At 45.3% G+C, this 15008-nt stretch overlaps 1 protein-coding gene across 1 annotated transcript in view; it reads left to right on the top strand.

The window, feature by feature from the left end:
- Positions 1 to 15008, top strand: part of TIAM2 (TIAM Rac1 associated GEF 2) — a 1049207-nt gene that overhangs the window by 715904 nt on the left and 318295 nt on the right. The window contains exon 15 of the mRNA XM_063917712.1: positions 8712 to 8804. Coding sequence (XP_063773782.1) covers positions 8712 to 8804 — 93 coding nt within the window. The remainder of the gene's footprint in view (positions 1 to 8711; positions 8805 to 15008) is intronic.

The following is a 15008-nucleotide window of genomic DNA, read 5'->3' as shown; positions in this document are numbered from 1 at the left end:
GGTTTATATGTATGTATATATATATATATATATATATATATATATATATACACACACACTGCTCAAAAAAATAAAGGGTACACTTAAACAACACAATGTAACTCCAAGTCAATCACACTTCTGTGAAATCAAACTGTCCACTTAGGAAGCAACACTGATTGACAATCAATTTCATGTGCTGTTGTGCAAATGGAATAGACAACAGGTGGAAATTATAGGCAATTAGCAAGACACCCCCAATAAAGGAGTTGTTCTGCAGGTGGTGACCACAGACCACTTCTCAGCTCCTATGCTTTCTGGCTGATGTTTTGGTCACTTTTGAAAGCTGGCGGTGTTTTCACTCTAGTGGTAGCATGAGACGGAGTCTACAACCACACAAGTGGCTCAGGTAGTGCAGCTCATCCAGGATGGCACATCAATGCGAGCTGTGGCAAGAAGGTTTGCTGGGTCTGTCAGCGTAGTGTCCAGAGCATGGAGGCGCTACCAGGAGACAGGCCAGTCCAGCAGGAGACGTGGAGGAGGCCGTAGGAGGGTAACAACCCAGCAGCAGGACCGCTACCTCCGCCTTTGTGCAAGGAGGAACAGGAGGAGCACTGCCAGAGCCCTGCAAAATGACCTCCAGCAAGCCACAAATGTGCATATGTCTACTCAAACTATCAGAAACAGACTCCATGAGGGTGGTATGAGGGCCCGACGTCCACAGGTGGGGGTTGTGCTTACAGCCCAAAACCGTGCAGGACGTTTGGCATTTGCCAGAGAACACCAAGATTGGCAAATTCGCCACTAGCGCCCTGTGCTCTTCACAGATGAAAGCAGGTTCTCACTGAGCACATGTGACAGACGTGACAGAGTCTGGAGACGCCAAGGAGAACGTTCTGCTGCCTGCAACATCCTCCAGCATGACCAGTTTGGCAGTGGGTCAGTAATGGTGTGGGGTGGCATTTCTTTGGGGGGCCTCACAGCCCTCCATGTGCTCGCCAGAGGTAGCCTGACTGCCATTAGGTACCGAGATGAGATCCTCAGACCCCTTGTGAGACCATATGTTGGTGCGGTTGGCCCTGGGTTCCTCCTAATGCAAGACAATGCTAGACCTCATGTGGCTGGAGTGTGTCAGCAGTTCCGCAAGACGAAGGCATTGATGCTATGTACTGGCCCGCCCATTCCCCAGATCTGAATTCAATTGAGCACATCTGGGACATCATGTCTCGCTCCATCCACCAACGCCACATTGCACCACAGACTGTCCAGGAGTTGGCGGATGCTTTAGTCCAGGTCTGGGAGGAGATCCCTCAGGAGACCATCCGCCACCTCATCAGGAGCATGCCCAGGCGTTGTTGGGAGGTCATACAGGCATGTGGAGGCCACACACACTACTGAGCCTCATTTTGACTTGTTTTAAGGACATTACATCACAGTTGGATCAGCCTGTAGTGTGTTTTTCCACTTTAATTTTGAGTGTGACTCCAAATCCAGACATCCATGGGTTAATAAATTTGATTTCCATTGATAATTTTTGTGTGATTTTGTTGTCAGCACATTCAACTATGTAAAGAACAAAGTATTTAATAAGAATAATTCATTAATTCAGATCTAGGATGTGTTATTTTAGTGTTCCCTTCATTTTTTTGAGCAGTGTGTGTGTGTGTGTATGTATGTATGTGTATATATATATATATATATATATATATATATATTACAAAGTGTAGACATATATTTCACTCCCCACATGCAATGCAATATATATGTATGCAACAATTTGCCTTTTATTTTCAAGTGCAAGCTGTTTCCTTTAAGCTTCTGCTTCGCTATGAAGATCAACAAGTCGCAGGGGCAAACTCTCAGGGCTGCAGGCGTAGCTCTCATGACCAGCTGCTTCTCCCATGGGCAGCTTTACATGGCTTGCTCATGAGTTAGTAGCCCCAAGCAACTTTTTTGTGTTAAACTCTGAAGGAAAAACAGCAAATATTGTTTACAAATAAATTTTGTAATAAATGTGTAAAATATAGAATATACTGTACATCACAACAGCATAATGTCTTTGTAAAATTAGTTCAGCTGAGCGATAACAGACATCCACGCCAGCTAAACCCCCGACAAATGCTAGTTGAAAATAAACAGGTAATAAAAATTACCAATTTGTAGCCAACAAAAAAGAAAGCAGTCCTTAATTTTTTTTTACATTAAGTAGGAATTTAAAGAGGGTTTGTCATATTTAAGAAAAGGCTTGTTAAGTTTAATGTGCACTGTGTATGGGCTAAAAAGAACAAAGTCTGCCTATGCCTAGGATAAACTATGGGCTAAATTCAGAGATGTATGCAAACCCAATGGTTTTCATAAATCTCTGATGATAGGGGCGCCTGCACAGGAGTTGTTCCGTGCATGCTGATCTCCGTTTTGGGTAGCAGGGTTTGTGGTATTGGCGAGGCCAGCATCTATGTCTTCCATCACAGACTTTGTGGCTACATCTACCTTGGATCTGCAATGCTGGAAGAAGGCATCTTTTTTTCCTCAGATGTCTCCTGCTGCTTTACCATATTTCTCTGACGTCCTAGTGGATGCTGGGGACTCCGTAAGGACCATGGGGATATAGCGGCTCCGCAGGAGACAGGGCACAATAATAAAAGCTTTAGGATCAGGTGGTGTGCACTGGCTCCTCCCCCTATGACCCTCCTCCAAGCCTCAGTTAGATTTTTGTGCCCGGCCGAGAAGGGTGCAATCTAGGTGGCTCTCCTGAGCTGCTTAGAATAAAAGTTTAAGTTAGGTTTTTTTCTTTCAGTGAGACCTGCTGGCAACAGGCTCACTGCTACGAGGGACTTAGGGGAGAGAAGTAAACTCACCTGCGTGCAGGATGGATTTGCTTCTTAGGCTACTGGACACCATTAGCTCCAGAGGGAGTCGGAACACAGGTCTCACCCTGGGGTTCGTCCCGGAGCCGTGCCGCCGACCCCCCTTGCAGATGCCGAAGTTGAAGAGGTCCAGAGATCCAGAAACAGGCGGCAGAAGACTTTCAGTCTTCATAAGGTAGCGCACAGCACTGCAGCTGTGCGCCATTGTTGTCAGCACACTTCACCAACTGTCACTGAGGGTGCAGGGCGCTGGGGGGGGCGCCCTGGGCAGCAATGTATAATACCTTTTTATGGCTAAAATACATCACATATAGCCCTTGAGGCTATATGGATGTATTTAACCCCTGCCAGATCTCACAAACTCCGGGAGAAGAGCCCGCCGAAAAGGGGGCGGGGCCTATTCTCCTCAGCACACGGCGCCATTTTCCTGCTCAGCTCTGCTGTGAGGAAGGCTCCCAGGCTCTCCCCTGCACTGCACTACAGAAACAGGGTTAAAACAGAGAGGGGGGGCACTTATTTGGCGATATGATTACATATATAAAAATGCTATAAGGGAAAACACTTGTATAAGGGGTTGTCCCTGTATAATTATAGCGTTTTTGGTGTGTGCTGGCAAACTCTCCCTCTGTCTCCCCAAAGGGCTAGTGGGGTCCTGTCCTCTATCAGAGCATTCCCTGTGTGTGTGCTGTGTGTCGGTACGTGTGTGTCGACATGTAGGAGGACGATGTTGGTGAGGAGGCGGAGCAAATTGCCTGTATTGGTGATGTCACTCTCTAGGGAGTCGACACTGGAATGGATGGCTTATTTAGGAATTACGTGATAATGTCAACACGCTGCAAGGTCGGTTGACGACATGAGACGGCCGGCAAACAAATTAGTACCTGTCCAGGCGTCTCAGACACCGTCAGGGGCTTGTAAAAACGCCCATTTACCTCAGTCGGTTGACACAGACACAGACACGGACACTGACTCCAGTGTCGACGGTGAATAAACAAACGTATTTTCCTTTAGGGCCACACGTTTCATGTTAAGGGCAATGAAGGAGGTGTTACATATTTCTGATACTACAAGTACCACAAATAAGGGTATTATGTAGGGTGTGAATAAACTACTTGTAGTTTTTCCTGAATCAGATAAATTAAATGAAGTGTGTGATGATACGTGGGTTTCCTCCGATAGAAAATTATTGGCGGTATACCTTTTCCCGCCAGAAGTTAGGGCGAGTTGGGAAACACACCTTAGGGTGGATAAGGCGCTCACACGCTTATAAAAACAAGGGGCGTTACCGTCTCCAGATACGGCAGCCCTCAAGGAGCCAGCTGATAGGAAGCTGAAAAATATCCTAAAAGTATATACACACATACTGGTGTTATACTACGACCAGCAATCGCCTCAGCCTGGATGTGCAGCGCTGAGGGGGCTTGGTCGGATTTCCTGACTGAAAATATTGATACCCTTGACAGGGACAAGATTTTATTGACTATAGATGCATTTCTATATATGCGAGATGCGCAGGGGGATATTTGCATTCTGGCATCAAGAGTAAATGTGATGTCCATATCTGCCAGACGAAGACACGACAGTGGTCAGGTGATGCAGATTCCAGACGGCACATGGAAGTATTGCCGTATAAAGGGGCGGTCCATCGGACCTGGTGGCCATGGCAACAGCTGAAAAATCCACCTTTTGTTACCCCAAGTCACATCTCAGCAGAAAAGGACACAGTCTTTTCAGTCTCAGTCCTTTCGTCCCCATAAGGGCAGGCGGGCAAAAGGGCCAGTCATATCTGCCCAGGGGTAGAGGAAAGGGAAGAAGACTGCAGCAGGCAGCCCATTCCCAGGAACAGAAGCCCTCCACAGCTTCTGCCAAGTCCGCAGCATGACGCTGGGGCAGTACAAGCGGACTCAGGTGCGGTAGGGGGTCATCTCAAGAGTTTCAGCACGCAGGGGGCTCACTCACAAGTGGACTCCTGGATCCTACACGTAGTATCCCAGGTGTACATTGGAAATTCGAGACGTCTCCCCCTCACAAGTTCCTGAAGTCTGCTTTACCAACGTCTCCCTCCGACAGGGAGGCAGTATTGGGAACAATTCACAGGCTGTTTTCCCAGCAGGTGATAATCAAAGTACCCCTTCTACAACAAGGGAAGGGGTATTATTCCACACTATATTGTGGTACTGAAGCCAGACGGCTCGGTGAGATCTGAAATATTTGAACACTTACATACAAGCGTTCAAATCAAGATGGAGTCACTCAGAGTAGTGATAGCGAACCAGGAAGAAGGGGACGATATGGTGTCACTGGATATCAGGGACGCTTACCTACATGTCCAAATTTGCCTTCTCACCAAGGGTACCTCAGGTTCGTGGTACAGAACTGTCACTATCAGTTCAGACGCTGCCGTTTGGATTGTCCACGGCACCCCGGGTCTTTACCAAGGTAATGGCCGAAATGATGATTCTTCTTAAAAGAAATATGGACGCTTTCCTGATAAAGGCAAGGTTCAGAGAACAGTTGGAGGTCGGAGTAGCACTATCTTAAGTAGTTCTACGACAGCACGAGTGGATTCTAAATATTCCAAAATCGCAGTTTTTTCCGACGACACGTCTACTGTTCCTAGGGATGATTCTGGACACAGTCCAGAAAAGGATGTTTTCTCCCGGAGAAGAAAGCCAGGGAGTTATCCGAGCTAGTCAGGAACCTCCTAAAACCAGGAAAAGTATCAGTGCATCATTGCACAAGGATCCTGTGAAAAATGGTGGTTTCTTACAAAGCGATCCCATTCGGTAGATTTCACGCAAGAACCTTTCCGTGGGATCTGCTGGAAAAATGGTCCGGATCGCATCTTCAGATGCATCAGCGGATAACCCTGTCTCCAAGGACAAGGGTGTTTCTTCTGCGGTGGCTGCAGAGTGCTCATCTATGAAAGGGCCGCAGATTCGGCATTCAGGACTGGGTCCTGGTGACCACGGATGCCAGCCTGAGTGGCTGGGGAGCAGTCACACAAGGAAAAAATTTCCAGAGAGTGTGATCAAGTCTGGAGACTTCTCTCCACATAAATACACTGGAGCTAAGGGCAATTTACAATGCTCTAAGCTTAGCAAGACCTCTGCTTCAAGGTCAGCCGGTATTGATCCAGTGGGACAACATCACGGCAGTCGCCCACGTAAACAGGGCGGCACAAGAAGCAGGAGGGAAATGGCAGAAACTACAAGGATTCTTCGCTGGGCGAAAAATCATGTGATAACACTCTCAGCAGTGTTCATTCCGGGAGTGGAAAACTGGGAAGCAGACTTCCTCAGCAGGCATGACCTCTACCCGGGAGAGTGGGGACTTCATCGGGAAGTCTTCCACATGATTGTAAACCGTTGGGAAAAACCAAAGGTGGACATGATGGCGTCCCGCCTGAACAAAAAACTAGACAGATATTGCGCCAGGTCAAGGGACCCTCAGGCAATAGCGGTGGACGCTCTGGTAACACTGTGGGTGTACCAGTCAGAGTATGTGTTCCCTCCTATGCCTCTCATACCAAAAGTACTGAGAATCATAAGAGGGAGATGAGTAAGAACGATACTCGTGGTTCCGGATTGGCCAAGAAGGACTTGGTACCCGAAACTTCAAGAGATGTTCACGGAAGACCCGTGGCCTCTACCTTTAAGAAAGGACCTGCTCCAGCAGGGGCCTTGTCTGTTCCAAGACTTACCGCGGCCGCGTTTGACAGCATGGCGGTTGAACGCCGGATCCTGAAAGGGCATTCCAGATGAAGTCATCCCTACCCTGGTCAAAGACAGGAAGGATGTAACCGCAAAATATTTTCACCGCATTTGGTGAAGATATGTTGCGTGGTGTGAGGCCAAGAAGGCCCCTACAGAGGAATTCCAACTGGGTCGTTTCCTACATTTCCTGAAAACAGGACTGTCTATGGGCCTAAAATTAGGGTCCATTAAGGTTCAAATTTCGGCCCTGTCGAATTTCTTCCAGAAAGAACTGGCTTTAGTGCCTGACGTTCAGATGTTTGTAAAAGGGGTACTGCATATACAGCCTCATTTTGTGCCCCAGTGGCACCTTGGGATCTCAATGTTGTTTTGAGTTTCCTAAAGTCACATTGGTTTGAACCACTCACCACTGTGGACTTAAAATATCTCACATGGAAGGTGACGATGCTATTAGCCCTGGCTTCAGCCAGGCGTGTGTCAGAATTGGCGGCTTTATCATATATAAAGCCCTTACTTAATTTTTCATTCTGACAGGGCAGAATTGAGGACTCGTCCTCAATTTCTCCTTAAGGTGTTTTCTGTTTTTCACATGAACCAACCTATTGTGGTACCTGCGGGTACTAGGGACTTGGAGGACTCCAAGTTACTTGACGTTGTCAGGGCCCTGAAAAATATGTTTCCAGGACGGCTGGAGTCAGAAAATCTGACTCGCTGTTTAGCCTGTATGCACCCAACAAGATGGGTGCTCCTGCTTCTAAGCAGACGATTGCTCGCTGGATTTGTAATACAATTCAGTTTACACATTCTGTGGCAGGCCTGCCACAGCCAAAATCTGTAAAAGCCCATTCCAAAAGGAAGGGGGCTCATCTTGGGCGACTGCCCGAGGGGTCTCGGCTTTACAACTTTGCCGAGCAGTTACTTGGTCAGGGGCAAACACGTTTGCTAAATTCTACAAATTTGATACCCTGGCTGAGGAGGACATGGAGTCTCTCATTCGGTGCTGCAGGGTCATCCGCACTCTCCCGCCCGTTTGGGAGCTTTGGTATAATCCCCATGGTCCTTACGGAGTCCCCAGCATCCACTAGGACGTCAGAGAAAATAAGATTTTACTTACCGATAAATCTATTTCTCGTAGTCCGTAGTGGATGCTGGGCGCCCATCCCAAGTGCGGATTGTCTGCAATACTTGTACATAGTTATTGTTACAAAAATCGGGTTATTCTTGTTGTGAGCCATCTTGTCAGAGGCTCCTTCGTTGTTATCATACTGTTAACTGGGTTCAGATCACAGGTTGTACGGTGTAATTGGTGTGGCTGGTATGAGTCTTACCCGGGATTCAATATCCTTCCTTATTATGCACGCTCGTCCGGGCACCGTATCCTAACTGAGGCTTGGAGGAGGGTCATAGGGGGAGGAGCCAGTGCACACCACCTGATCCTAAAGCTTTTATTATTGTGCCCTGTCTCCTGCGGAGCCGCTATATCCCCATGGTCCTTACGGAGTCCCCAGCATCCACTACGGACTACGAGAAATAGATTTATCGGTAAGTAAAATCTTATTTTTATCATCACTGCTGTATTTATGAGATAATACATGGGTATAAAGGGTTGTAGGGTGATATATGAACGAGACAGAGAGGGGTTGAGGGGGTCAGGGATGAGACACAGGGATATATGGGGGTGAGGGGGACAGATGAGAGACAGGGAGATGGGAGGATGAGGGATACAGAGATGAAAGTTGGGGAGAATGGGAGGTAGGGGAATAGAGATGAGAGACAGGGATATATGGGGTTAGGGGGGGCAGAGATGAGAAACAGTGATGGGGATGAGGGTTACAGAGCTGAAAGATTGGGATAATGGGAGGTAGGGGGATAGAGACAGGGAGGGTGAGAGAAACTGAAATAAGATGTAGGGTGATAAGAAGGGGTGACAGACATGATAGTAAGGAAAGGTTGCCGGTATGAGGGTGACAGAGATGAGGGACAGGGAAAACAAACGTGCACCATCAGGCATGATAACTAAGCAACCCAGCATATGGCATGTCCAAAATACTAGCAAATGAATAATTACTTGATGCAAATTGTCTTTTTTAAATATGTTGAACAACAATGTATTATTGTTTCTATATAACAATCCTCTTTTCCATGTTAGGTTTTGCTGTCGCTGCTCAGGTTGATGAGCATAACAGTCTTACTCACATATATGTAAGTTATGTTCATCCTGATGGACTGGCCTACAGGGAAGGTTGGTATATTTGTGTGCATTATGTTATCATATTAATCTGGCAGGATTTGTCATTTTATACGTTAGAGTGTCAACCTTTGTCACGGATGATTGTTACTCCAACAGCAATATGCTCCCTTACCTTACTGAGAGTGTGCCTACTAATGGAAAACATTTAGATGCTCATTTAGATGTGGACGCATTTGTTAGGAAAAGAGGCATGCTATATAAAGCGTACATCAGGCCAAGATGTGTGCATATTTACCCCAATAATGGTAAATGATAAGTCACAATCCCCTATTTGCACAATATAATAATGCTATGGAATTTTAAGTAAATAAAAGACAACAGATAATTATTAGTAATGGACAGTTAAGGACCCTCAACAGAAAAAAACGATTTGGTAATATCCCGTTCCCCTTGTAAATGAAGGAAATATGATATACCCGGCAGTAACTTAATGACATATGCCCTGGACTTACTCAATGTGTACGAATCCCAAACAAAGAACATAAGTAAGGAAAGATGACTCTTATTTCCACCGCCCCTGCGGATCAAGAATTGGCTCCACTGCTTCCATGCAGACAGATAAGCCACATGAGTTGTCAGGGCCAGCGAACGGTGAGCTAGTCCCTCCATGTTGGATGGATAACCTGCCATACATAAAAGGGGCAAATGGGTTAGTGCACGGCATCAGCCATCTAAAACGCAGCCAGTCAAAATGCAACAGACCATCCACAATACCATTATCGCTACCCGGGACATGCTGAGCTCTAAGAGTAATGTTACACTCTAAGCATCGTAGGACAATATGCACCAGAACCCTTATCACCGGAAGTGACGTTGAGCGCTGCCAATTAATAGCATGCACAAGGCCCAAATTGTCACACCAAAACACCACTTCCCTGTTCTTCAGCCTAGCAGACCATAGCTCCAGAGCCACCATGATCGGAAAGAACTCCAACAGTAACATATTGGTCGTCAGACCCTCCGTCACCTACTCAACCGGCCAAGGAGCCGCACACCAAGCACCATTAAAAAAGGCCCCAAACCCGGTGGAGCCGGACGCATCTGTAAAGAGCTGGAGTACAGGGCTGGAAATCGGGGCAGGAAACCAAATCCGCAAGCCATTAAACTAGCCAAAAATGCACCCCAAATATTAAGATCCCTCTGGATCTCACTGGCTAACCTAATGTAATGTTGTGCAAGCCGCACTCCTACCGTTGCCCTCTCCAGATTCCTGCAGAAGATCCGCCCCATTGGGATTACCCTGCAAGCAAAGTTAAACAAACCAAGCGATTGAGCCTGTCTAAGAGGGACCTTGCCACCAGCCAATGCCAGCAAGACTCCATCATGCAAACGCGAGCCCTTTTCCTGAGGAAGCTGAGACAGGTCAGCTGAGGTATCAATTTTGATAGTCAAATAAACAGTGAACTCCGTGGATCCTTCAGTTTTAGCAGCTATGGGAACTCCGAAAGACAGAAATAGTGTTTCTGCACTCTCCAGAGGCCTAGCGCAACGCGAGGAACCTGCTGGACCCACTAGAAGAAAATTGTCTAAGTAATGCGCAACCCCAACTTCTCCCGAACTCTGGGGGTCTTTCCGAGTTGTTCGCTCGTTAGTTTTTTTCGCAACGGAGCGATTAGTCGCAAACTGCGCATGCGCAATGTTCGTAGTGCGCCTGCGCCAAGTAAATCAGCACAAAAGTTTGGTATTTTACTCACGGCCTAACGAAGTTTTTTCATCGTTCTGGTGATCGTAGCGTGATTGACAGGAAGTGGGTGTTTCTGGGCGGAAACTGGCCATTTTATGGGAGTGTGTGGAAAAACTATGGCGTTTCTGGGAAAAACGCGGGAGTGTCTGAAGAAACGGGGGAGTGTCTGGACGAACGCTGGGTGTGTTTGTGACGTCAAACCAGGAACGAAACTGACTGAACTGATCGCAGTGTAGGAGTAAGTCTCGAGCTACTCAGAAACTGCTAAGAAATGTCTATTCGCAATTCTGCTAATCTTTCGTTCGCAATTCTGCTATGCTAAGATACTCCCAGTAGGCGGCAGCTTAGCGTGTGCAATGCTGCTAAAAGCAGCTAGCGAGCGAACAACTCGGAATGAGGGCCTCTGTGTCTTAACACCAATGCAAAAATGTACTGAACCGTTCAAAATATGCACAAGAGATCGCACAGCCCATTGGGAGATCAATATAAAAGCCATCGTCGAGCCGAAAGCCCATATATCGAAACGCTGATGGGTGCAATGGCAGTAAGCGAAAAGCCGATTCAAATCCAGCTTAAACATGAGGGATCCGTTACCAAAAGATCGTACAATGTCCAACGCTGACTCGAAGGACTGATATGTAATGCTACAGAGAACGTCATCTATAGCATCGTTCACTGAAAAGCCCACTGGGGAAGACAGGTGTTGCATCAGCCTAAACTTACCATGGCCCTTTTTAGGTATGACCCCATTGGGGACAGCATCAGGCCAACAATAGGGGGCTCCACAAATGGACCCGCCGTACGACCCAACGCCATCTCAGCCATTACTGTGTCACACTACACCATGGGGAATTCCTTTGCAGAGTGCAAGTTACCAGATGAGCCAGCCCTAACTTCCCTATCAACTGGCAGAGAAAAACCCAACCTAAGAAACTCTGCCGCACGATCAGGATAAATGTCCAGCCAGCCTAACATTTCACCCAAATGCACCGGAGTGGGGGCTCTACTTAGAAGTGGCCGCCGTGGGACTGCAGCTTTGCTGACCAGCTGCGCCCCCGCCCCCACGACCGATTGTGTGCAATCTTTTATAGGGAGGGTGCCGCCACACAAAGGAGCCAAATCTTGCTTTCCCACCCAGGGAACATTAGAAATTATTAAATGCAAATCATTTTCCATGGCCAGTACACGATCCGCCAGACCTACCGGCAAAAGTCTTAGCTGGCACACTCCTTGGGCCTCAACTACACCGCTGCACTGGACAATCTTCTTCAGGCGGCTCATCATGATGAGAAACAGCTCGACATCCTTTTTACCCAGGTCCATCACCTCACGTCCGTGCTGTTTGGGACGAAACTCCTCATCATAAGTCCTCCAGGCAGCACCCCACAATGAAAGTCTATGGATAAGGAACATATAACGCATATAATGTTCTCATCAGGCCGTATTTCCAGATAGCACGCAGCAAAAACTTACATGCCCCTCAACCAATTATGGTAAGACGTGTGCTTCCTCAGCCGCATTGCCCTTCTTCCTGGCAGCCACAAGAACCTTTTTAGTTTTGCTTGTTAAAGCAAAAATATTTACTCTCCTAATGCGGTCCTTCACCCTCGGACGCAGACCCGTGAGCACCGCAGTGTTACCACAGCGCACCTCATTGGACTGGATGGACTCAATTGACATGCTGGAGCGTAAAGACCAGCGCCACCTCTTTGTGCCCCTAAGACAGGTCAACCCCCTACCGACCCCGCCTGCACCGTCTACGCTTGCATTCAAAATGGGGGTAAGGGGGGGAGAGGAGTTCTGTTGCACAGGAATAAATGATACCTTACCTAAAAAGGTGCTATTAGGAGACCCCTATTTTAGATTAGTACAAAATTGCTGAGTTCAACAATGGGGATGCGACCACAGATCATATATGGTGTAAGCACAAACAAAGAGAGAAAGCAATCTGTTTAATGGTGCACTTGGATTTAAAATATAACGTTTATTGATATCTTAAAACGTGGATAGTATATCACACTTGACAAAGAAAACATGTATGCAAAATATTGTTAAAAACATGTATAATCGTGAAAAGATGAAGACAATGTGAAACTTTAAAGAGAAAACTGAATAAAGAGAGTTTTAAAAAGGCCTTAGTGTCTTTATTGTGTCTACTTATTGTGTACATAAATGTATCATTTATTGGTAACTGTTAATTCAGTCTGTGTTACTCTAAATGTAGAAAGATTCACAGCTAATGTTGCTATTAAATCTCATCTATAATTCTTGGCAGTCAGCCTTATTATGTATTGAAAGATATTTAGTACACTGAACAATAGCGCTGCTGGTGATATCTAGCAGACAGGAGAATATATAGTAATAATTTTCTGTACTGTGGTTTTTTAGAGATTCACAGTCTCTCATAAACTGAAAATGATGTTGAAGAATGCTGAATAGCTACAGATATCTCTCACACACTAAAATGTTAGGTTCAATAATACCAGTTTGTGTGAGCTAACGATATCTTGTGGAGTCATAAATCGTTCAAATAGTGTGCACAGATTAAGTTTTATAGTTTTGAATAGTCCCCTTCTGCTCTATAGTATAGTGTAGTGTAGTTTAAAGCTTCCCCATGGGACAAAGAGTATTAACAAATACTAATGACGCTCTATAACAGGTGTGGGGATATTAGTGTTACTAATCCCCTGTCCACATTTCTATCTCGATAAGGTGGATGGTTTCTATATTGATTTATATTAAGCTATATTTATTATTAGTGCGGGTTCACCTGTATTTATGCGTGAGTCACTCAATGTCTGTCCTGTTCAGTATTCTACTGTAATTAGAGATTCACTGTACCCTATAACTTTATAGGATATTGTCATTGGCACATGGCTGCCCATGTACAGTATAGTTATTGTGTATGTGAGGGGGAGCTAAATGTTTATATTGCACATACAATTAGCTACAATATGCAGCTGCATATCCCTCACATACACAGTGGATGAGGTGATGATTATAGGGAACCCTACCCCTAATTGGTAAGAGCCCGTGTTGTCAGATATTCTGTATAATTATAATATGCAGATCTCAATTTGGAGGGCTCCGTGCCTATACCCGCAATTTGAATGAATAAGGCAGAGAAATCAGTAGCAAAATGTGTATCCATTGCCACTGTATCTAATATAAAGTGCACATATCTGTAAAAGTACAAGGTTAGCACAAATTGCTAATCTAATAGTTGGGAGGTAGTATTATGATGCACCTTTATTCTAAATTGAACAGAAGAATCCACAGTATGTAATATAAGGTGGTATGATCATATTCATGACAGCACAGTGCAGTGATACTATAAACAGGGATTATCTTCCTTCACACGGGAATCAGAAATTAGCTTGCACTAAACATCACTATACATTTGAATCTGGCTGCAAGTTTGTAAGATTTCAACAGGAGTAATATACTCTAAAGGTATCTTTTACCCTGACTGTTGTTAATACATATAGCTGATCTTTGCAAATATTGGAATTGAAAGTAACACATGTTTTCTAGACAGGTAGGACACTAGGCTGAGGACCTACGTACATTTCGTATATTAGCTTTATCGATAAAGCTAACATGCGAAACGTATGTAGGTCCTCAGCCTAGTGTCCTACCTGTCTAGAAAACGTGTTACTTTCAATTCCAATATTTGTAAAGATCAGCTGCAGTATATGTATTAACAACAGTCAGGGTAAAAGATACCTTTAGAGTATATTACTCCTGTTGAAATCTTACAAACTTGCAGCCAGATTCAAATGTATAGTGATGTTTAGTGCAAGCTAATTTCTGATTCCCGTGTGAAGGAAGATAATCCCTGTTTATAGTATCACTGCACTGTGCTGTCATGAATACGATCATACCACCTTATATTACATACTGTGGATTCTTCTGTTCAATTTAGAATATAGGTGCATCATAACACTACCTCCCAACTATTAGATTAGCAATTTGTGCTAACCTTGTACTTTTATAGATATGTGCACTTTATATTAGATACAGTGGCCACGGATACACATTTTGCTACTGTTTTCTCTGCCTTATCCATTCAAATTGCGGGTATAGACACGGAGCCCTCCAAATTGAGATCTCCATATTATAATTATACAGAATATCTGACAACACGGGCTCTTACCAATTGCGGGTAGGGTTCCCTATAATCATCACCTCATCCACTGTGTATGTGAGGGATATGCAGCTGCATATCGTAGCTAATTGTATGTGCAATATAAACATCTAGCTCCCCCTCACATACACAATAACTATACTGTACATGGGCAGCCATGTGCCAATGACAATATCCTATAAAGTTATAGGGTACAGTGAATCTCTAATTACAGTAGAATACTGAACAGGACAGACATTGAGTGACTCACGCATAAATACAGGTGAACCCGCACTAATAATAAATATAGCTTAATATAAATCAATATAGAAACCATCCACCTTATCGAGATAGAAGTGTGGACAGGGGATTAGTAACACTAATA

This window comes from Pseudophryne corroboree, chromosome 4 (assembly GCF_028390025.1).
Source record: "Pseudophryne corroboree isolate aPseCor3 chromosome 4, aPseCor3.hap2, whole genome shotgun sequence".
Lineage (NCBI taxonomy): Eukaryota > Metazoa > Chordata > Amphibia > Anura > Myobatrachidae > Pseudophryne > Pseudophryne corroboree.
Note: the sequence above shows the minus strand (reverse complement) of the source record. Positions and strands in the feature narration are given on the sequence as shown.